The sequence below is a fragment of the Pristiophorus japonicus genome, chromosome 3 (assembly GCF_044704955.1).
Source record: "Pristiophorus japonicus isolate sPriJap1 chromosome 3, sPriJap1.hap1, whole genome shotgun sequence".
NCBI classification, from domain to species: Eukaryota; Metazoa; Chordata; class Chondrichthyes; family Pristiophoridae; genus Pristiophorus; species Pristiophorus japonicus.
The window spans coordinates 248,535,456-248,560,464 of record NC_091979.1 but is presented as its reverse complement, the minus strand read 5'-3'; the positions used below and the strand labels follow the sequence as shown (position 1 = coordinate 248,560,464).

At 47.7% G+C, this 25,009-nt stretch overlaps 1 protein-coding gene across 1 annotated transcript in view; it reads right to left on the bottom strand.

Moving 5' to 3' along the window:
* LOC139255589 (VPS10 domain-containing receptor SorCS3-like) overlaps positions 1-25,009 on the bottom strand; it is a 450,963-nt gene that overhangs the window by 243,659 nt on the left and 182,295 nt on the right. The window contains exon 7 of the mRNA XM_070873959.1: positions 4,440-4,529. Within this exon, the coding sequence (XP_070730060.1) occupies positions 4,440-4,529 (90 nt within the window). The remainder of the gene's footprint in view (positions 1-4,439; positions 4,530-25,009) is intronic.

Genomic DNA, 25,009 nt, shown 5'->3' with positions numbered 1-25,009 from the left:
TCTTAACCACCTTATCTACCTGGCCTGCTACCTTGCTCTTTTTTTCTATATTGGGTTTCTGTCGGGTTTAATCCTCCTCTCCAGGCTTCGCGATGGTCACATATTCCTGTTGGTATCTTCATTACTTGCCGTGCCCCTGTTGCTATGCAGTTTACGCCTCACAGAACTTGTCACGCTTTAAAATTATTCATGTTTAATATTGAGAATGGAATTTCAGCTAGGGTGGCTTAAGCAAAGACACAAAATCGCTTTGGTGCTCTGTTTGGATGTCTGAGCTCAGTTGTTGCAAAGAGCCATCCTCGGCTCTCTCTATCTTGTGCTGCTGTGTGAAAATAGACTATTCAAATACAGCCATGGAGGCATCGATATTTCTGTTAATAGTACAAGGCTTGTACACATATCTGCGGTATAACTAAAATCGCCTATTTCTATCTTGTAACATTGCTCCAGAAGTAATTGCCCCGCTTCACACCCAACCGTCCAGGGGAGCGTAGAATCCGGCGGGGAGGAAAACAGCCACCCGACCCGAATCCATCCTCGCCCGCCAGGTGTGTTCGGTTCAAATCTGGGTGCGCACCTCTTAATCATTTAGTCACAGTGCGGAGGACAGAGACTTCTATCTCCGTTACTCATTGGGCTTGGCAAACAGAAATGACACAGCACATGTCAGGAAGAAAGTGAATTGAGCAAGTGTTCCTGTTGCCGTGGCAATTAGTGGTAAGGCTGTGGGCCTTCTCCTAAAGGCAAGAAAGCCCTGGAGCCTACAGTGAGATAAAATTGATATATCAGTGAAGTCTTATTTTATCTTTGCTCGTGCAATGTAAATAGGTGGGCGAAGGGTGAACTGTTGAATACAGAATGTATTCCACTTGCTAGTTGGGCCAGCACAGCTCCCTATGTCCTTACTCATGACCTGTTGTGGGATATTTCTATCTCGTTCTGGATTGACAGTTCAAGGCCAATGAAAGAGAACTTTGCTGAGTCAGAAAAGACTTTTGCTCAGGTTCCGTTTGTCAGTGATTGGATCGCTTCGCCCGCCTAATCGGTTTGCCAACATTGGGCACATGTGAAGCATAACATTTTCCGATGATCGAAACAAATACGTTTCTCGCTGCCTCCGTCATGAGGGCAGCTAAGGGCGGCTAAGTGGTTGCAATGTATTCTTCTTCCACCCCGTCTGTCTTTTTCTTTTTCTCTGTCTTCTTGTTTTTCATCTCTCTTTATGGTCCAGTGGTTATGGGATTTGAAAAGGTTTCCTCTTGTCTTACTTTCATTCAGAGACCAAGAAATAAAAGCAAGAGACAGCCATGGAGGCATCGATATTTCTGTTAATAGGACAGGGCTTGTACACATATCTGCAGCATAACTAAAACTGCCTATTTCTATCTCTATAACATTGCCCGTCTCTGCCCCTGCCTCAGTTCATCCGCTGCTGAAACCCTCATCCATGCCTTTGTTACCTCTAGACCTGAGAATTCCAATGCACTCCTGGCTGGCCTCCAACATTCTACCATACGTAAACTAGAGGAGATCCAATACCCAGTTGCCCCTGTCCTAACTCGCACCAAGTCCCGCTCGCCTATCACCCCTGTGCTCACTGACCTACATTGGCTCCCGTATAAGCAATGCCTCGATTTCAAAGTTTTCATCCTTGTTTACAAATCCCTCTATGGTCTCACCCCTCCCTATCTCTGTAATCTCCTCCAGCCCCACACCCTCACGAGATGTCTGCGTTCCTCAAATTCTGTACTCCTGAGCATCCCTGATTATAACTGCTCAGCCATTGGTGGCCGTGCCTTCAGCTGCCTGGGTCCCAAGCTCTGGAATTCCCTCCCTAATCCTCTCTCCTCCTCCTTTAAGACACTCCTTAAAACCGATCTCTTTGACCATGCTTTTGGTCACCTGCCCTAATTTCCTCTTATGTGGCTCAGTGTCAAATGTATTTGTTTTGTCTTATAATACACCTGTGAAGCGCCTTGGGACGTTTCACTCTGTTACAGGCGCTATATAAATACAAGTTGTTGTTGTTGTTGTGCCATGCCCCAACCCCCCCAACGCAACCCCGCCCCCCCACCGACCCCCAATCCCAGAAATGTGGGTGGAGGTTGGCTGGCCCTTGTGGTGGGAGGGATTATATGCAGACTATTATGACATTGTAGCCCTCTGTGTCAAAGGACCAATTTTTAAAAAAAATTGCCCTCCCTGATCTTCGGGATCCAGTTGCTGACCCCCAGGTATGCTCCAGTCCTGCAGGTTTTGGTAAAAAAGACTTGCATTTATATAGCGCCTTTCACAACTTCAGGATGTCCCAAAGTGCTTAACAGCCAATGAAGTGCTTTGGAAGTGTAATCACTGTTATAATGTTGGAAAAGTGGCAGTTAATTTGTGCACAGCAAGCTCCCACAAACAGCAATGTGATAATGATCAGATGTTGGTTGAGGGATAACATTGGCCAGAATGCTGGGGAGAACTCCTCTGCTCTTCTTCGAAATTGTGCTCTGGGAATCTTTTACATCCACCTGAGAGAACAGAGGGGGCCTTGGTTTAACGTCGCATCCGAAAGACGGCAGGGACAAAATTGCCCTCTCTGTTAAGAGCTGTCAAAGAGGGGGCAGCGGTGCGGAAAGCACTCACCGCTCAGTGGGCATGGAGGGGCCGACATTTTTCTAAATTGCCCTCCTTTATTTTGGGAGCAGTGTACGGGACTGCCCCACGGCCATCTCCCCGATGGGCACGTGCTGACCCTTTACCGTCCCGCGCGGGAAATTGTCAAGGGAGCGGATCAGCCGTCGCTCGGTGCCCCCGACAGCTTTCCCCGGCGGGAAGCTTCTTGTGGCTGGGCGGCGCATCCACCCTTAAAGGGGAGGGCGCACTGCCACGGCCGCCATTTTATTTTAATTGTCGGGCCGACTCAGAAGTCAGCCCGGCAATGGCGGCCACAGGTTCAGCTGGGCCGCCAACGGGCAGCCTGGCACCCCCTCTTGGGTAGCGGTCCGCTGGCCCGGCCGAAACTCTCCTTGGTGGCCCAGTGAGCGCCACTGAAGTGCCTGCAGAGCTCGCAGCGGCCCTCCCTTTGAACTGAAGGGGAGGGACGTTGTGATGCGTCAGCGTGACGCTAATGACTCATTGGGACGGCCGACCTGACCGAAGGGCACTTCTGCCCCACAGCCGCCCAGAACGCCACATCGACGGCAAGAAAAACAACTAAGTGCTCAATGTTGCTCGAAATGCCTCCGCATCGATTGGACCGTAGAAAAAAAAAATGGTGAGTGTGCCCCATTTCAGGCGGAGGACAATTTCGGTCCCGGTATCTCCGATACTGCAGCACTCCCTCAGTAACACATAGAAGTGTCAGATTAGATTTTGTGCTGAAATATATGGGTTGGGGCTCGAACCCATGATTGTCTGACTTAGAAGTCCTGAGCCACAGCTAGCAGTAAGGTAGGCCTGGTAAGACATTTGGCAAGCTGTGCCTGGTGAAACCACACATGCTTACACCAAACCTAGGCCAGGTTCGGACTGAGGGCCAAGGATCAGGAAATCTCTGTTTAGAGAGGAGTCCCCAGCCATGGCCCCACCATCGTAGTGTTGATAGTCTGGTGGGAGTGGGTCGGAGCTCCTAGCCCCTCACACAGGGCCATCGAGGGAATCAGGGCCCTTGGCTGGGGACTCCTATCCGGTTTAGGGCCATCTTGGTGGTCTCCCGTCAATGACGTTTCATTCATAAAATCACTCCGACCAAAGTGAGAGAATCTGAGTGATGGACAGGCTTGTGAACTGAGCTTCTGGCCAATGCGCCAAGTGCTCCACAGGCCATGTTAACAGACAAGGGCAACTGAGTTCACAAACGACCAAGATATGAGAGAAAGCCTCTAACTCTCGATTCCCGTGGACATGCCACTCAGATATATTCTGCCTCGTGCTGATTCGTCCTTGTTTATGGCTCCTGTTGTATATGCAAACTATAGATATACACTCTGTTTAGTCACTGTATAGTTGCATAAGATGGAGACTTGTTACCTGATGTACTATCAATAAGGTTTACACTGTGTATATGCTATGCTGGCACCACTAGATGGTGCAACTGGTGGAGGCTGGGGTTTCCTGCCCCTGTGGCAGAGGCTGTCCACCAGAGGGCACTGCGGTGGGAGACCAGAGGGTCACCTGCATAGGTGTGCAGGGCCCAGTATAAAAGGCTGCCCACCATGCTTGTGCCTCACTCTGGAGTTACGAATAAAAGACCAAGGTCACCACAGTTTGAGTACAACACATTGCCTCGTGGGGTCATTCATAAGTGTATTACAGACACAACAGTTCCCTCGCCAATAAAGTAAGACACGTAAAACACCCTCGCCATAAAATAGCTAGCATAATGAACTGGGCAGCACAGGAAGAGGCTTGCTGTGCTCCAAAGCATGCCGAGATTTCACCATTTTTACCTTAGGCAATGAATATTTTGGGAGTTTCATTTGTGCGAAGCCCTCTCGTCGATACGACACGTAGTAATTCACCCGTCCTCCAGATGTTACCTAGGTAGTAAAGCACAAGACAAGTGTTGTACATTTATTTTGTGGATTGGAAAAAAGTAGCAGAAATTGGTTGTGGGCAGTAACAGTTTTATGGAGAGCAACTGCACAATAAGGATCAGGCAAGTGTTTTTGACACAACCCTCAGCGGGTGATAACTAAGCACAAACGATCAGTGCGATCACCAAAGCCATTTGACAATTTATTTTTCTTGTAAAGTATAGACAGTAGAAGAAGGTTCCTCATCTCATATCACCCAATCGATGAGACACACCCCTGATTCCCAGGGTGACAGTGAGTTACAATTAAACGCAAGACAGGTTTGGTAACGGCAAAAGATACTGAACAGGGCAAAGTGTCCATTATGTTCACCTATATTTCTTATAAAATGCTACCTGCCATTTTAATTAGTTTCTCGGCACAATGATCTCTAAATTCCGGCTTGTTCTGTTAATATATCAATATTGCAAGATCCCTAAATCTTGACCAGCTTTACAAATTGGATGCATTTCCAATAAACGATAAACGTTTTAATTCCATTATACAACTGGTGATCGTTATGTATTTATAGATAGATTCAATATATTGGGAGTGGGTCTAAGGAGAGTTAATAGTATTGCCTAGTAATTCAAACAAAGTGCAATCTACTTTGTTTAATAGCATGCATCAAAGGTACATAATGGGGGAATACGAATGAGCCACTTGACCCGATCAAGACTGCTCTGGTCATTTAGAAATGATTTGACAGCATCACCCACACTCTCGAATTCTCAGCCTTACCATGAAGCCATTACTTCTGCCTTGCTCTGGGACCAGCCACATAAATACTGTGGCTACAAGAGCAGGTCAGAGGCTGGGTATTCTGTGGCGAGTGTCTCAACTCCTGATTCCCCAAAGCCTTTCCACCATCTACGAAGCACAAGTCAGGAGTGTGATGGAATACTCTCCACTTGCCTGCAGCTCCAACAGCACTCAAGAAGCTCGACACCTTCCAGGACAAAGCAGCCCGCTTGATTGCCACCCCATCCACTACCTTCGACATTCACTCCCTCCACCACCGGCGCACCATGGCTGCAGTGTGTACCATCTACAAGATGCACTGCAGCAACTCACTAAGGCTTCTTCAACAGCATCTCCCAAACCCGCGACCTCTACCACCTAGAAGGACAAGGGCAGCAGGCGCATGGGAACACCACCATCTGCAAGTACCCCTCTAAGTCACACACCATCCTGACTTGGAAATATATCGCCGTTCCTTCATTGTCGCTGGGTCAAAATCCTGGAACTCCCTCCCTAACAGCACTGTGGGAGCACCTTCACCACACGGACTGCAGCGGTTCAAGAAGGTGGTTCACCATCACCTTCTCAAGGGCAATTAGGGATGGGCAATAAATGCTGGCCTTGCCAGCAATGCCCACATCCTGTGAATGAATTTTAAAAAGTGTCCATACTCTGCCATCTCTCGTACCTGACTATTCAAGTCATTGGCAGAATCTTGCACAATAAACAGATGTGCAAAACAGCAACAAAGATAAGTGGATTATGAAGCTCTCCTTTGGTTCCTTCAATTAACCATGCCTGATGATTGGAAGGCATGTTGCCTTGTCTTGCCTGTGCCCTTTGTTGCCTGGCGCTTTCTCGTTTCTGTTGACGTTGACAGGCAGAATCTAATTTGGCGCGCGTGTCAATTGAACAAACAAGGAAATAGATATTTCTATTTGCCATCATAAACCTGGCTTTCTTAGCCACTTGCCAATCAAAACAGAGAGAGGACTGTTTCTTCCCTGTAATCAGTACGGATTTAGTAGCACATCTCTGTAATCAGAAAAGGAACCTGTTTAAAAATCAAGTACATGAATATCTTTCAGTTGTGAAGACGTTCTTCATTGTACTTGTTTTTTTTCTTTTGACAGAACCCATAGATCATTCTCTTGCCCAAAATTGTATTTTGGAGGATTTACGACTATGGGGCTAATTTTAGGTTTCCCCGTCGGTGGAAATGGAGCAGGGCAGCACTTACAATGCAGTAATTCCATTTCCCACTACATTCCTGTTAATCTCTGATTTTAATATCACTGTAAAAGCTAGCACCAAGAAGTTTGGTTTAGTCTTTTGTGTCAAATATTTAGTGTCCTCTCAGCTCTCTGTAAAGCCCCAAGTCCACCCATTCCTGGACAGGATACAAGTAAAATGTGCCATCTCTTGAGCAATTCCCTTCTTGCCTCTAGTACAAAAGCAAGGAAGTTATGATGAACCTTTATTAAAAATACTGCGTCGGTCTCAACTGGAGTATTGTGTCCAATTCTGGGCACCGCACTTTAGGAAGGATGTGCAGACCTTGGAGAGGGTGCAGAAAAGATTTACGAGAATGATTCCAGGGACGAGGGACTTCAGTTACGTGGATAGAATGGAGAAGCTGGGGTTGTTCTCCTTAGAACAGAGAAGGTTGAGAAGAGATTTGATAGAGGTGTTCAAAATCATGAGGGGTCCAGACAGAGTGGATAGAGAGAAAAGGTCCCCTTTGGAGGGAGGGCCGAGAACTAGAGCACAGAGATTTAGGTGATTGGCAGAAGAATCAAAAGCGATATAGGGAAAAACTTTTCTACTCAGCGAGTGGTAGGGGCAGACTCAATCGTGGCTTTCAAAAGGGAGTTGGATAAGTACCTGAAGGAAAAAAATTTGCAGGGCTACGGGGAAAGAGTGGGGGAGTGGGACTAGCTGAAGTGCTCTTGCAGAGAGCCGGCATGGCTCAACGGACCGAATGGCCTCCTACTGTGCTGTAACCATTTTACGATTCAATGATTCTAAATCCTTTTCTCTCTGTCACACCGTTTCATGTTTATTTTAGAAATACTCTTCTGATTCGTGCTCTCTGAACTTCTTGTTCCTTCTAAGCTGCCAAAATGACAGCCTGGATGGCCCTTCACCCTTCTGAATGTGTTGAAATTAAGACTGACGAGGCGCGCTAAATTGAGACCTGCTCCAAAATTGCGTTGGGCAGGCCTTGGGCTGGGCGGCAAATGAGCACCAAGCTTCCCTCCTGCTGTCAGCCTTGCTCACGAGGCAATAGTGAGACTCGAATTGTCCCTATGGAGACCTATTCGCTCTTTCCTGTGTCCGGAATATTTAGTTTATGTCGATAAAAGTTAATGTGTTGGCAACAATTTCTCGGGCATGTATGAATGGCTCAATAAAAGACAAAAAGGATTTATCTCACTTGGTTTTGAGGCTGTAACAGGATGTTGTAAAAGCCCTGGAAGAAAATGATCTGTAAAATTATGCTATTCTATTAATATTTTCACACATGGCAGCAGCAATTTCTCAAAACTATTTTCTAGTTGAATCTTTTCTTTTAAATGATTGATGACAATACATTCATTTGCTACTCCACGGTGTTGCATATTGTTGACAATATACTCTCTCCCTTATCGCTCTCATTTCTTTGTCTTGCTGGTTCTCTGCTGCTTCCCTCTCTGTTTTCTTCTCTCACTGCTCCCTTCTGCTTCTCACTCTGTCTTTTTAGTTTCTTTTCCCCTTCTGGGTGGGAGGCAGTGGTACGGCAGGGAAAGGAGCCACCAATGGTTGTCGGTTGCATTTTGGGGTTGCAGGGCAAATAAGGTCTCCAGCTCTCAGCAGCTCCCGTTGTATCTCTTCCCCCATCCCGCTGCACCCCAATACCTTGTTTCTGCTGCACCCGTACCCCTTCCCACTGTTCCTCCTTTTCCTACCATCGCTACCCTTCTCACTCCCATTTCCTTTGAACTTCCAACTCAACCCTTATATTATCGTCTGTCTCTCTTCCTCTACCGTCAGCCATATGCCTCCACCCACTCAGACGTAAGACCCATGGTTGTACCAGGACTGGCAGCTGTCGATGCCCTTCCATTCTGACCGAGGTACGTCATTCTGTTTCTCTCAGTGTTGACCAAAAAGAAAGAATGATTCGCATTTATATAGTGCCTTTCACAAACTCAGGGCATCCCAAAGCGCTTTACAGCCAATGAAGTATTTTGAAGTGTAGTCACTGTTGTAATGTAGGAAACGCAGCAGCATCAACTAAGGTACTTCATTCTGTTTCTCTCAGAGCAGCACAGAAAAAAGAAAGACTCACATTTATAGAGCGCCTTTCACGACCTCATTGTAATGTATGCGCCTGTGAGGATGCTCACAGGTTTGGAGAGCTGTTGCATTGTGAGTGGCTTAGCCAGTTATGTGATGTTCACAAGACTCAATAAAACCTCAGTCAGGGGATCCACGATGAGATATGCAGTTATGAGCTGAGTGGATGAACTGGTAATGTGGTGTAGTGTGATTGTTAAACCTTTGTTAATAAACCAACTGGTTCTTAATAGCAATGTGTTGCTTTGAATTCTTAAGCAAAGAACCCATGAAGCAAATACATTACACTCAGGATGTCCTAAATTGCTTTAATGCTATAACGTAAGACCGGGTACTTCATTCTGGCCGGAATTTTCTGAGGTCCGTGCGGATGCGATTGGAGGCAGATCAGGAGGGAAATTTGAAAAACCTCAGGAGCACGCTGTCATCCTGCCCCCATGCGCCTTTTTCTCGGGTGTGTTTATATAGCACCTTTCATGACCACCAGACGTCTCAAAGCATTTTACAGCCAATCTGAAGTACTTTTGAAGTGTGGTCACTTTTGTAATGTGGGAACAATTGCCAGTGTGGCAGTGACCTGAGCGGCAGAGGAACTGAGATCATCATTAGGTACTTGTCAGACCCTTCAACATCTTTTTAATCTTCAAATTTCCTTGGATGAGCACAGGAATCACACTGCTTGGGAACCTCAACTGTGACCCTGAGGCGGAAGGTGAGTGGCCATTGATCCACCTTATTATTGCACAACATGGAAAGTACAATAAATGCTCCCACCTGACAGCTGGTCACTCTCTTAAGGCTGTTGCTGATTGCATTGTCAGCATAGATACAGCTTTCGACAGACTGCAAGTATTTCCAGCAAAGTTGGGATCCACTATCATCTCTTTGATAGAACCCATCACACCATTGACAGATTGCTTCTGTCAACTCTACCAGTCCTGCCAAAGTGATGGGGATATGATGACTGGCACAGCAGGATCTTGCATCAGAATGGGCGCAGTTTATACTGTCTCAACTTGGTCCTCAGAATCGGACCACGATGAGGCCCAACACCAGCAGGACCAGGCACATCAGCAGCACCAACACCACCACCACCGCCGCCAACCTTTTCCTCAACCACCTGATGCTGCACAGGACAGAGGGCATCAGCGCAGGGCTGCACCTTACCAGAGGCGATACCCCCAACACAGGGTATACAGGCAAAGGATGAACTTCCGCAACATGACTGAGCAGCAGTGCCAAAGGAGGCTCAGAATATCACACCAGGTCGTCGCAGACATTTGAACATTGCTGAGTAAGGAGTTGCAGGAGTAGGGTTGGGAAGGCAGAGTGATGGGATTGTGATGAGTGGCACAGCAGGATGAAGTTGAGTTTGGCTATGCACTCACCTTTCCTGATCTACTGAGATCATTGAAGTGTTTCTGGTACTGCACCCAGGTCCTCCTGACAACAGCCCTGCTGTTGACCTCCTCTGTTATTTGGAGCCAGGCTACTTTGGTCCCATTGGAAGGGAAGAGGACCTTCCTACATGCTATCACTCCCTCCACAAGCATATGGTGGGAGTCATCAGAGACCCTGGGTGCAGCCCTCTCTGTCTTCTTCTTAGGCAATCCCCCGGAGTCGAGGATGACTTGCTTCCACACTAATATCAGTTCTAAGGTGACTGATGAGTTCAATGCGGGACATACAGTCTCAGTCGCAGGTGGGATGGACGATGGTTGAAGGGATGGGTGGGTGGGGTGCTTGATTTGCCATGCGCTCCTTCCGTTGTTTGTACTTGGCTTCCGCATGCTCCCAGCGAAGAGACTCGAAGTGTTCGGCACCTTCTCGGATGTGTCTCCTCCACTTTGAGCGGCCTTGGGCCAGGGATTCTCAAGAGTTGGTGGTGATGTTGCACTTTTTCAAAGAGGATTTGAGGGTGTCCTTGAAGTGTTTTCTCTGCCCTTCAGGGGTTTGCTTGCCGTGTCGGAGCTCGGAGTAGAGCGTTTGTTTTGGAAGTCTAATGTCGAACATGTGGACAATGTGGCCCGTCTACTGGAGCTGATCGAGTGTGGTCAATGCTTCAATGCTGGGGATGTTGGCCTGAGCGGGAAAACTGACGTTGGTGCACCTATCCTGTCAATGGATTTGCAGGATTTTGAGGAGGCAGCATTGGTTGGAGCTCTCTAGTACTTTGAGGTGCCTACTGTACATAGTCCATGTCTCTGAGGCAAATAGGAGGGCGGGTATCACTAGTGCTCTGTAGACCATTTGCTTGGTGCCGGGTTTGAGATCCTGGTCTTCGAACATTCGTTTCCTCAGATGGCCGAAGACCTCACTGGCATACTGAAGGCAGTGTTGGACTTCGTCATCGATGGGGAGACTAGAACTAGGGGGCATAATCTTAGAATATGGGGTCGCCCATTTAAAACGGAGATGAGGAGGAATTTCTTCTCTCAGGGGGTAGTAAATCTGTGGAATTCGTTGTCTCAGAGAGCTGTGGAAGCTGGGTCATTTAATAAATTTAAGACAGAGATAAACAGTTTCTTAACTGATAAGGGAATAAGGGGTTATGGGGAGCAGGCAGAGAAGTAGACCTGTGTGCATGATTGGATCAGCCATGATCGTATTAAATGGCGGAGCAGGCTCGAGGGGCCGTATGGCTTACTCCTGCTCCTAGTTCTTATGTTCTTATGTCTGTCCTTGCTGATAGTAGGCTCCCACGATAAGGGAAGTGGTCCACATTGTCCAAGGTCTCATCATGGATCTTGATGACTGGGGGGCAGTACAGTGTGGCTGGGGCAGGTTGGTAGAGGACCTTTGCCTTCCTGATGTTTAATATAAGACCCAGACTCTCGTTCGCTTCAGTGAAGGTATCAATGATGGTTTGGAGTTCGAGCTCCGAGTCGAACTCCTGTCTCTGTGTAGTCATGTTTACTACTCTTTGCAACACTCCAGTGGTGCAGTACAGTGACTGCACAATCCGAGGTGAACCTTCAAATGCAACGTGGCCATGGCTCCTTTAAATATCCCAGCTGAAGACGCGTCATCAATGACGTCATCAGACCCGCATCGTTTAATCGGGGCCAGATAACCCGCAGGGCAGCTTTAACAAGCGCCATTCATGTAAAGTCGATCTCAGGAGCGTAAAGGAACGAGCAGCATGGTTGCAACCCCCCACGTGACCACCCGCACCTGACCCACCCAGGCACAGAAATCTCCGGCTTCTTGTAAGAAAGGCCGGTATTAAGAGATTCATATATAGATTCAATTTGTAGTCATTGACCAAACTAATCTTAGCTATGATTCTCTCTGGGCATTAGAAATGTTAGAAGCTCCTCAAATAACAAAGCAACACGAGCTGCGAGCCAAAGTTCATTATTATAATTAGAAATTGGAGTCAGCTTAATCAAAACTAACAATTAGAATACAGCAGGATAAATCAGAGGTTCCAAGGAGATGAAGGAATTTATAAACAAGATAACATGGACAAGCAGGCATTGATGGAAAATTACTGGAGACAGGAGTGGCCACGTGTGAGCTCTGGTTTTGAGTGACAATGGTATTTTGACCATTAGAACCAATCACAAGGCGATCTTGTTAAAGACCATATATGGACACAGGCCAAACAAACCTTTGCTAAGAAATTGGTTAAAACATCGATACTCAAAGAATACCTGAGCACAGAGACGTCTGGAATAGCAATGTACAGATTTAGGACAACATTGACCTGTGCATGGGAGTTTCCAGAGACCTGGGCCTGCGAGCTTTCGTCAACTATCACTTTTTGTTATGTATACTATTGTTGTAAGCTCAATAAACTAATCTATTGCATAAATCATATTGACTGCTGCCTGTTAGGATTGTTTTGTCAAAGAAACCTAAAAAAGTTCAACACTCTGTTTCTCTCAGTTCTGACCTCGATGTGAGAATTCCCCATGAAGTCTGGCATTTCGGATTTGGGGTATTGCCTGGAGTCCTCAGTTCTTCCCTTTCACCCAAGAACTGTCACTTTAAGGGATAGGTGTTGAGCTGACTGAAGATGGTCTCTTAATGGTCCGCTGCTGTTTTCAGCCTTATGCAGTGATTGTTCTTCCTTTTCTGACGACTGAATCGAAGCAATCTTTTTCTCTTCTTCAGACTCAAGGTCTGAGTTGGCATTATTCTAATCAACGCACCTTGTATTACTGTACAGGGTAGCAATACACCACAAATGTATTGCTCTTTGATTGAACTTCAACATAACATGACAGTCCCAAGATAACACCAACATGATCCAAGAAAAACAAACATCCACGTATTTACTGAGGGCTAATCGTACCAGCACCATACCTGTTCCTCATTCTAATTGTATTCATCATTTCTTGCTTCCCTCTTAAAAAGACAGAGAACTCGGTAGTCATAATAAACTGGATAGAAAAAAAACGACACACACGGCAGTTTTCCGTTTGATTGAAAGAAAGATCAGAATCAATGCCAAATAAAGATTGAGCGAGATAAAAAATAAATTGGTTCTGGCTCCAGGTCTGAGTGACAATTGATTGAATTGAGATTTGTATTCCATAAGACTTCTACTTGATCTCATTTTCAATGAACCCACAGACTGTGTCTCTGAAAAGGTCACACGCAATATCGTTCCATTTTTCTTGGAATTAGACAATGGCTTTAGCATTCATTCATATGCGATTTTATATTGCTTCCCTTAAAACGAGACTTATATAGTATGTAGTCTCCGTTTACACGGAGCAAGTGTATTGAATTGTGGATTAGGTTGAACCAAGGCAACTGATCCAATACTTTAACCTTGCAGGATATTTACAAACTTCAAAAATGGCTATTGGTGGTGGATAAGGCATAATACTTTGACAATGCATCAATAAGACTTAAATGTATACTTTGGTCAAACGGAAATGTGGACTATGTTTACATGATGTCTACATTCGTTGAAATGCTGAGAAGTTAAATTACAACAACTTTAAAAAATTTGTTCCTGGGATGTGGGCGTCGCTGGCAAGGCCAGCATTTATTGCCCATCCCTAATTGCCCTTGAGAAGGTGGTGGTGAGCTGCCTTCTTGAACTGTTGCAATCCGTGTGGTGAAGGTACTCCCACAGTGCTGTTAGGGAGGGAGTTCCAGGATTTTGATCCCAGGGACGGTGATATATTTCCAAGTCAGGATGGTGTGTGACTTGGAGGGGAACTTGGGGCTCATGGTGTTCCCATGCGCCATGCTGCCCTTGTCCTTGTCCTCCTAGGTGGTAGAGGTCGCGGGTTTGGGAGGTGCTGTTGAAGATGCCTTGGCGAGTTTCTGCAGTGCATCTTGTAGATGGTACACACTGCAGCCACGGTGCGCTGGTGGTGAAGGGAGCAAATGTGGTGGGTGGGGTGCCAATCAAACAGGCTGCTTTGTTCTGGACAGTATCGAGCTTCTTGAGTGTTGTTGGAGATGCACCCATCCAGGCAACTGGGGAGTATTCCATCACATTCCTGACTTGTGCCTTGTAGATGGTGGAAAGGCTTTGGGAAACAGATATCGCAACAAAACAGGAACTCCACGGCAAGTACTGTGTACAAAATTGTATCAACGGCCGGCAGAGCTGCACATGGCAGGGCCTACTCGACTGTGTCTACAAAGCCGGGAGCCGCTCAAAGTTCGCCATCGAGGGCCTACTCAACCGCGTATGTGAAAACGGGTGCCACTCAAAGCCCGCCATCGGGCGCAAATCCAAGTTCAATGTGTTGGCATTGCGGGGGCAATCACCGACCCCATCAGTGCCGCCTCAGGCAGTATGTATGCAGAGGGTGTGTGAAGACGGGGCATCTTCAGCGGACGTGTCCGCAACGCAGCAAGCGAGCTGCGACACACCACATGGATGATGATCAATTCAGTGTGGATCTGGCGATGCAGCCTGAGACATTTGAGAGCTCCGAGGAGGAAGTGTATAGTGTTCGTGCGTTCCTAACAAAGAGCCAAGCAATAACGATGGAGGTAAAATTAAATGACGTGCCGGTATGCATGGAATTAGACACGGGTGCAAGTCAATCGATAAAACGCCAGAGGACTTTCGAAAAGCTGTGGGAGACCAATGCAGAGAGACCCAAACTGAGTCCGATAAATGCGAAATTGCTTCCCTCACCAAAGAGCTCATACCAGTGATCGGTAATGCAGCAGTAAGAATGTTGTACGAGGGAGCGGTTCATGATCTAGCATTACGGATTATCCCGGGCAACAGCCCATCATTATTCGGCAGGAGTTGGCTCGAGAAAATAAAATGGAAATGGTACGATATCAACGCTTTGTCATCAGCGGATGATGATTTGTGTGCTCAAGTGCTGAGCAAATTTCCCTCACTGTTTGAACCGGGAATTGGCAGCTTCAAGGGAGCCAAGGTGCAGATTCACCTAGGCCCAGATTCAAGACCCATCTATCACAAAGCCAGGGCGGTCCCGCACATGAGAGAAAAGGTTGAGCTCAAATTTGACATGCTACAACGCGAGGGGGTCATCTCACTGGCCGAATTTAATGAATGGGCCAGTCCCATTGTTCCGGTGTTAAAGTGCAACGGCATGGTCAGGATTTGTGGAGACTACAAGGTCATGATCAACTGAGTTTCAAAACAAGATCAGTACCCGCTACCGAAAGCTGATGACCTGTTTGCAATGCTTGGCGGGGGAAAATCGTTCACCAAATTGGATCTAACATAACATAGGAACTGGTTGAATCATCAAAGAAACTTATGTGCATCAACACGCACAAAGGACTGTTTATTTACAACAGGTGCCCTTTTGGCATTCTTTCGGTGGCAGCCATATTTCAGAGAAACATGGAGAGTCTATTGAAATCTGTCCCCAGGACTGTGGTATTCCAAGACGACATCTTAGTCACAGGTCGTGACACCGCCGAGCACCTGCACAATCTGGAAGAGGTTCTGCGTCGTCTGGACAAAGTGGGACTCAGGCTGAAACGTTTGAAGTGCGTTTTCATGGCACCAGAGGTCGAATTCCTTGGACGAAAGATTGCTGCAGCTGCGAAAACAGAGGCCATCAAAAATGCACCCAGACCCCAGAATATGACGGAGCTGCGTTCGTTCCTGGGTCTTCTCAACTACTTCGGTAACTTCTTACCCAAATTGGGCACAGTATTAGAGCCTTTGCACAAGCTGCTCAGGAAAGGAGACAACTGGGTGTGGGGTGAACTTCAAGACAGAGAAAGCTAGAAATTTGTTGTGTTCCCACAAGCTACTGGTACTGTATGATCCATGCGAGGGTTTAGTTTTGACCTGTGATGCGTCGTCCTATGGGGTCGGCTGCATACTCCAGCAAGCCAATGAGTCAGGCAAACTACAACCAGTTGCATACGCATCTCGAAGCCTGTCCAAGGCAGAAAGAGCCTACAGCATGGTAGAGAAAGAGACTTTAGCATGAGTTTATGGGGTAAAAAAAATGCACCAATACCTGTTTGGGCTTCACTTCGAGCTGGAAACCGATCACAAGCCGCTTATATCGTTGTTCTCGGAACACAAAGGTATCAATACCAACGCGACGTGCCGCATCCAGAGATGGGCGCTGACATTATCTGCCTATGATTATGTCATTCGCCATAGACCAGGCACCGACAACTGCGCTGATGCATTGAGCCGGTTACCGTTGCCCACACCGGAGGTAGAAACGCCAATGCCCGCAGAGCTACTCATGGTCCTGGATGCCTTTGAGAGTGAAGGGTCACCTGTCACTGCTCAACAAGTTAAGACCTGGACCAACCAGTATCCGACTATCAGTTGTAAAACGTTGTGTTCTTAATGGGGACTGGTCAACCATCCCCAAGGAAATGGGTGATGAAGCCAAACCGTACAACCGTCGCAAATATGAGGCTTTCCATCCAGTCTAACTGTTTACTGTGGGGTAATCACATTGTAATGCCTAAGAAAGGCAGGGCGAAATTTGTACGGGAGTTACATAGTACGCATCCCGGTATCGTCATGATGAAGGCCATCGCCAGGTCCCATATTTGGTGGCCTGGCATTGACTCGGACTTCGAGTCATGCGTGCATCACTGCAGCACTTGCATGCAGTTCAACAATGCCCCAAAGCAAGCTCCGCTCAGTCTCTGGTCATGGCCATCCAAACTGTGGTCTAGAATCCATATTGACTTTGCGGGCCTCTTCCTTGGTAAAATGTTTTTTGTGGTGGTGGATGCATTATCCAAATGGATAGAATGTGTGATCATGTCATCCAGCACTTCCACTGCCACCATTGAGAACCTGCCACACATGGTTGCCAGACATTGTTGTCAGCGACAACGGACCATGTTTCACGAGCCTGGAGTTTCAAGAGTTCATGAAATGCAACGGCATGAGGTCAGCCTCGTTCAAACACGCGTCCAATGGTCAAGCGGAGTGGGCAGTTCAAACCATCAAGCAGAGCCTGAAACGTGTAACTCACGGTTCCTTGCAGACATGCTTGTCACGCATACTGCTCAGTTACAGTACAAAGCCAGACAAGCTCACCAGGGTCCCGCCTGTGGAACTATTGATGGAGAGGCTTCAAAACCAGGCTCTCTCTAGTCCATCCTGACCTTAACGATCATGTCAAAACCCGACGTCAACGCCAGCAGTGGTATCATGACCGCGTCGCAGTGTCATGCGACATATATGTAAATGACCCAGTGTATGTACTTAACCATGGTCAAGGGCCCAAGTGGCTCCCGGGCAATGTTATGGATAAGGAGGGTAACCGGGTATATATGGTTAAACTCAAGAATGGGCAGATGTGCAGGAAACACATTGATCAAATCAAGCTAAGACACTTTGACGAACCGAAACAGTTGGAAGAAGACACTGCGAGCTTAGGCGACGAACCAACTCATGTCCAGCCATCAGAAGAACCCACTGTGGTCAACACCCAGCCCCAAGTCGTGAGAGATTCGGAAAGCACTGGGATTGTACTGAGACGGTCAACCAGGGAGCGAAGGACTCTGGACCGTCTGAACTTGTAATATGGACTTGTGCCAAAAACTGGGGGGGGGGGGAATGATGTAATGTATGTACATAAGGTCTGCCCACCACCAGAGGGCACTACCATCTGAGGTCTTAGGGTCATAGATACACTCGTGCTGGGCCTGGTATATAACCTGAGCTTTACCTTTGTGTTGTCACTTCTGAAAGCCATTAAAGACTGACCAGGTTACATCTCATCACTGGCTCACAGTACGGAGTTCAGTGTATCATTTCATACACCATAGGCTCCAGACCTCATTACCGCCTTAAGTCCAAACATGGACAAAAGAGCTGAATTCCAAGGATGAGGTGAGAGTGACTGCCCTTGACATCAAGGCAGCATTTGATTGAGTGTGGCATCAAGGAGCCCTAGTAAAACTGAAATCAATGGAAATCAGGGGGGAAATTCTCCACAGACTGGAGTCATACCTAGCTCAAAGGAAGGTAGTTGTGATTGTTGGAGGTCAATCATCCCGACCCCAGGATATAAACTCAGGAGTTCCTCAGGGCAATGTCCTAGGCTCAACCGTCTTCAGCTGCTTCATCAAGACCTTCCCTCCAACATAAGGTCAGAAGTGGGGATGCTGTTGCCACATAAATACTGTGACAACAAGAGCAGGACAGACGCTGGGTATTCTGTAGCGAGTGTCTCATCTCCTGAATCCACAAAGCCTTTCCATCGTCTACAAGGCACAAGTCAGGAGTATGATGGAATACTCTCTGTTATGTATGTAAACCTGTAATTACCATGTTTAACCACCAGAGGGCTTATCCCCTGGAGTCACAAGAGATTCCACAATCTCTTGGGAGCACCTGTATATAAGGAGGTCTCACAGGCTGGAGAGGCACTCTGAGATCTGCAATAAAGGACTACGGTCACACTTACTTTGAGCTTGCAGTATCTAGTCTGACTCTTTATCCAAGACATAATAACTGGCGATGAGATACAGATGACAAACCCCACGTGACAATGCAGAGAACTGTGGGAATCCTGGAGAAATTTTCGGAGGGAGATAATTGGAAAATCTTCGTGGAGCGACTTGACCAATACTTCATGGCCAACGAGCTGGAAGGAGAAGGGAACACTGCCAAACGAAGAGCGATCCTCCTCACCGTTTGCGGGGCATCAATGTATGGCCTCATGAAAAACCTGCTCGCTCCAGCGACACCTACAGACAAGTCATACGATGAGTCGTGCATACTGTCCGGGAGCATCTAAACCCGAAGGAAAGTGTTCTGATGGCGAGGTATCGGTTCTACACGTATAACAGGTCTGAAGGCCAGGAAGTGCCAAGCTAAGGCGCCTTGCAGGACATTGCGAATTTGAAGGACACTTGGAGCACATGCTAAGGGAATTCTTTGTACTTGGCATTGGCCATGAAGTAATACTTCGCAAACTTTTGACTGTAGAGACCCCAACCTTTAGTAAAGCCACAGCGATAGCCCAGACATTTAACTCCACCAGTGACAATACCAAACAAATTTCCAAGCACACTAGTGCTGTTGCAAGTATTGTGAACAAAGTAACGTTGTTTTCAAATCGAAATGTACATGCCTGTAGCTGCACGTCCCCAGATGACTGAGTCCGCCATCAAGGGTGGTGAATACAAGGCCATTAACATCTTGTTGGTGTTGCGGGGGTAATCAGCGATTCCATTCATGCCGCTTCAAAGGATACATTTGCAATGGCTGTGGAACAATGGGACACCTTTAACACATGTGCAGGCGAGCTGCAAAACCTGCTAATCGTGCAAACCACCATGTAGCAGAGTAGGACAGATCCACAGTGGATCATGATGAACCAGAACTTCAGACTGAGGAGCCAGAGGTATATGGGGTGCACACATTTACCACAAAGTGTCCCCCCATAACGCTGAAGGTTGAATTAAATGGGCTCCCGGTGTCCATGAAGCTGGACACGGGCGCAAGCCAGTCCATAATGAGTAAAAAGACTTTCGATAAGTTGTAGTGCAACAAGGCTTCAAGGCCAGTCCTGACTCCCATCTGTACCAAACTCAGAACGTACACAAAGGAACTGATTCCCGTAATTGGCAGTGCTACTGTAAAGGTCTCCTATGATGGAGTGGTGCACGATTTACCACTCTGGGTGGTACCGGGCGATGGCCCCACACTGTTCAGCAATAGCTAGCTGGGAAAGATACGCTGGAACTGGGACGACGTCTGAGCACTTTCACTCATTGACGACACCTCATGTGCCCAGATCCTAAGCAAGTTCCCCTCGCTGTTTGAGCCAGGCATCGGGAAGTTCCAAGGAGCAAAAGTGCAGATCCATGTGATTCTGGCCCATCCTTGCGCGACCCATCCATCACAAGGCAAGAGCGGTACCTTACATGATGAGAGAAAGGGTGGAGATCGAGCTGGACAGGCTGCAATGAGAGAGCATCATTTCTCCGATTGAATTCAATGAGTGAGCCAGTCCGATTGTTCCAGTCCTCAAGGGAGACGGCACCATCAGAATCTGTGGTGATTACAAAGTAACTATCAATCATTTCTCGCTGCAGGATCAATACCCGCTACCAAAGGCAGATGATCTATTTGCGACGCTGGCGGGAGGGAAAACGAAGCTGGACTTGACCTCGGCCTACATGACGCAGGAGCTGGAGGAATCTTCGAAAGGCCTCACCTGCATCAACACACACAAAGGTCTTTTCGTTCACAACAGATGCCCGTTTGGGAGTCGATCGGCTGCGGCAATATTCCAGAGGAACGTGGAAAGCTTGCTGAAGTTGATCCCACACACTGTGGTCTTCCAGGACAACATCTTGGTTACAGGTCGGGAAACCGTCGAGCACCTGCAGAACCTGGAGGAGGTTTAGTCGGCTTAATCGTGTGCGGCTCAGGCTAAAACGCTCGAAGTGCGTTTTCCTGGCGCCTGAAGTGGAGTTCCTGGGGAGAAGAATCGCGGTGGATGTCATCAGGCCCACCGATTCGAAGACGGAGGCAATCAAGAACGGACCGAGACCACAGAACGTGACGGAGCTGCGGTCGTTTCTAGGACTCCTGAACTATTTTGGTAACTTCTTACCGGGTCTTAGCACATTGTTAGAACCCCTGCACTCACTACTGCGTAAGGGAGATGAATGGGTATGGGGTAAAAGCCAAGAAAATGCCTTTGAGAAAGCTAGGAAGCAGTTATGTTCAAACAAATTGCTTGTGTTGTACGATCCATGTAAACATTTGGTACTAGCATGTGATGCGTCATCGTACAGGGTCAGGTGTGTATTGCAACAAGCTAATGAATTTGGGAAATTGCAACTGGTTGCTTATGCATCCAGAAGTCTGTCTAAGGCCAAGAGGGCCAACAGTATGATCAAAAAAGCGTTAGTGTGTGTTTACGGGGTAAAGAAAATGCATCAATATCTATTCAAGCTCAAATTTGAATTGGAAACCGACCATAAGCCACATAGCCCTTTTTTCTGAAAATAAGGGGATAAATACGAATGCATCGGCCCGCATCCAGAGGTGGGCGCTCACGTTGTCCGCATACAACTACACCATCCGCCACAGGCCAGGCACAGTAAATCTGCCGATACTCTCAGTCGGCTGCCATTGCCCACCACGGGGGTGGAGATGGCATAGCCCGCAGATTTAGTTATGGTAATGGAAGCATTCGAGAGTGAGCAATCACCTGTTACCACCTGACAGATTAGAAGCATTCGAGCCAGGACCCCTTACTGTCCCTAGTAAAAAACTGTGTGCTTCACGGGAGTTGGTCTAGTGTCCCGTTAGAGATGCAGGAAGAAATAAAGCTGTACCAGCAGCGCAAAGATGAAATGTCTATACAGGCAGACTGCCTCCTATGGGGCAATCGGGTAGTTGTGCCAAAAAAAGGGCAGGGACACTTTTATTAGTGATCTCCACAGTACCCACCCAGGCATTGTAATGATGAAAGCGATAGCCAGATCCCATGTGTGGTGGCCCGGTATCGATGCAGACTTAGAGTCCTGTGTGCACAAATGTAATACATGTTCATAGTTAAGCAATGCACCCAGGGAGGCACCACTAAGTTTATGGCCCTCCAAACTGTGGTCCACGGTTCATGTTCACTATGCCGGCCCATTCTTGGGAAAAATGTTTTTAGTAGTTGTAGATGCATTCTCCAAATGGATTGAATGTTTCATAATGTCGGCAAGCACGTCTGCTGCCACCATTGAAAGCCTACGGGCCAGGTTTGCACAGCCTGCCTGATGTCTTTGTAAGTGACAATGGGCCATGCTTCACCAGTGCCGAATTCAAGGAATTCATGACCCGCAATGGGATCAAACATGTCATGTCTGCCCCATTTAAGCCAGTATCCAACGGTCAGGCAGAATGAGCAGTTCAAACAATCAAGCAAAGCTTGAAAAGGGTAACTGAAGGCTCACTGTAGACTCACTTATCCCGAGTCCTGCTTAGTTACCACACAAGACCCCACTCGCTACTGGGATCCCTCCTGCTGAACTGCTCATGAAAAGGGCACTTAAGACAAAGCTCTCGTTAATCCACCCTGATCTACACGAACAGTTAGAGAGCAGGCAGCTTCAACAGAATACATATCATGATCGCGCAAATGTGTCACGCGAAATTGAAGTAAATGATCCTGTACTTATTTTGAACTATGGACAAGGTCCCAAGTGGCTGCCTGGCACTGTTTTGGCCAAAGAGGGGAGTAGGGTGTTTGTGGTCAAACTCTCAAATGGACTCACCTGCAGAAAACACTTGGACCAAACCAAACTCAGATTTACAGACTATCCAGAACAACCCACAATCGATTCTACCTTTATCGACCCTCCAACACACACAAGTGGCAACCGACCCAGCGGTTGACTACAAAGCAGAACCCATCAACCGCAGCAGCCCAGCAAGGCTCACCACCCTCAGCAGTCCAGCAAGGCCAGCTGCGCAGCAGCCCAGCGAAGGCCCAACAAACAACTCACCAATTCCAGCATTTGCACCAAGACAATCAACCAGGGAAAGGAAAGCTCCAGATCGACTCACATTGTAAATAGTTACACTATTGACTTTGGCGGGGGGTGTTGTTATGTATGTAAACCTGTAATTAACATGTCTAACCACTAGAGAGCTTATCCCCTGGAGTCCCAAGGGATCCCATAATCCCTTAGGAGCATCTGTATATAAGGAGGCCTCACAGGCTGGAGAGGCACTCTGAGATCTGGAATAAAGGACTACGGTCACACTTACTTTGAGCTTGTCCATAGTCTGACTCTTTCTCCAAGACATAACACTCTCCACTTGCCTGGATGAGTGCAGCTCCAACAACATTCAAGAAGCTCGACATCATCTAGGACAAAGCAGCCGGCTAAATTGACACCCCATCCACCACCTTAAACATTCACTCCCTCCACCACCACCGCACCGTGGCTGCAATGTGTACCATCTACAAGATGCACTGCAGCAACTTCTTCGACAGCATCTCCCAAGCCCGCAACCTCTACCACCTAGAAGGACAAGGGCAGCAGGCGCATGGGAACACCATCACCTGCAAGTTCCCCTCCAAGTCATACACCATCCTGACTTGGAAGTATATCATCTGGGTGAAAATCCTGGAACTCCTTCCCTAACAGCACTGTGGGAGCACCTTCACCACACGGACTGCAGCGGTTCAAGAAGGCAGCTCACCACCACCTTCTCAACAACAAATGGGGTTGTGCAGTACATGCTGGCCTTGCCAACGATGCCCACATCCCATGAACGCGTAATAAAATAAAAGGGGATTAATCAGACTACAATTGACAGCAAGCCAAAGAAGGAGACATTCAGACAGGTGAGCAAATGCTTAGTAAAGAAGCAGGATTTAAGCAGCGTCTTAAAGGAGGAGCGAGGAGTGCAGGGGCGAAGAGATTTGGGGAGGGAATTCTAGAGCTTAGGGCCTAGACTACTTGCAAATTACATTGGCTCTGTAAAGTGATTATATATTTTTTTCTCTTTGGGCAAGTGGCATACTTGTATCGTTCATGAATTAATATATTCATATACTGACTAGACTGTAGGCGGATACCACAACACAGGTCTCTGCTTTCAGTGCTGAAAAAGGAAGAAAATCAGAACAGAAAAAAATAGCACATGGGCAGGGACTTTCACTGTGAGTTTTTACATACGGAATAAATAATGAGCAATGTAACCAATTATCGCCACTTCTAGGGGTGAAAATCCGGTTGCACCTCAGTTGGGGCGGTGTCCCGGGTGGAGCGCTAAATTTTGCACTAGCAATTGGTTTGTGTCTACCGCCGCAAAATTCATCAGCTAGGCCCGGAGTTTGGGCGGAGTGCTAAAGGAGGCGTTGCACAGCTCTTTGAGGGTGCAAGGCCGGCTGAGCAAGTGAAAATTCCGAGTTAAACAGCCGGCCTCAGAGCGCCATAACAGAGGTCTGGAGGGAATAAAAACCTGAAAAAAAACCATCAAAAACATTCCCAATCATCACCATCATCACAAGCAGTCCCTCGAATCGAGGATGACTTGCTTCCACATCAAGAAGTTCACAGGTGCTTCAATGAAGGACCTAAAATTCCAGATCCCGAACTACATCTTGAAGGGTGGAAGATGCCTGTGCGTGGATTTTTTTAACGTGTGGTGACCGTTGCACACCAGCCACCACACGGGCTTGACAGAGCCAGATCTTGGTCCAGTAGCGAGGATTAACCAGGACGACTGGAGACCAGTTCTGCTGCACGGACCTAGTGTGCACACATATCGCAGTGTGGCTTGGCCCGTGCTGCCCCTGGGCCCTTGCCTCTTCTGGGCCCCGAACTCTTGCCTCTCCTGGGCCCCGATCACATCCCTCTGCAATCTCTCGCCGCTCCTTCGCCCCGACCTCGCTGCTCCTGATGCACCTGCCCACGCTCCAATCATCGACCTGGACCTTGATGACATCCCATTTCACTGCCATTGCTCTCCTGCTCCAGCAGGTGCTGCTCCCTGGAGTGGTGTGCCGCCACACTGTTCCTTCCACACCCTGGCCTGCTCCGATGGTGCATAGCTCATGCCACCACAACATAAATTGCAAATAATTTTTTTTTAAAAAAACAATCACACTTACCTCAGGTCGCTTTACTTACCTCACTGCGGCCACTACAGCTTGGAACGCTCACTTTCACAGGCGGTCCCAGGACGGCACGTTACGGAGCGCTACGGATCGGGGGCAGACAAAACTTGAGCCAGTGTTGCAACCAGCGGCGTTGTACACCAGCTCGCCTCTCCCAGACGGTACTGCTCCGCCCCCCCTCCCCCCCCCCATCGATACCGGCACCGAATGTCCCGGCGGGGTGCTGGAAGCTGGTCGCTCGGGCACAAGAGCTTTCCGCCGCCATTGCAGCACCTCCGGGGTTCTATGAGAGGCGGCAGAAGACTGAATTTCCACACCATTATGTTG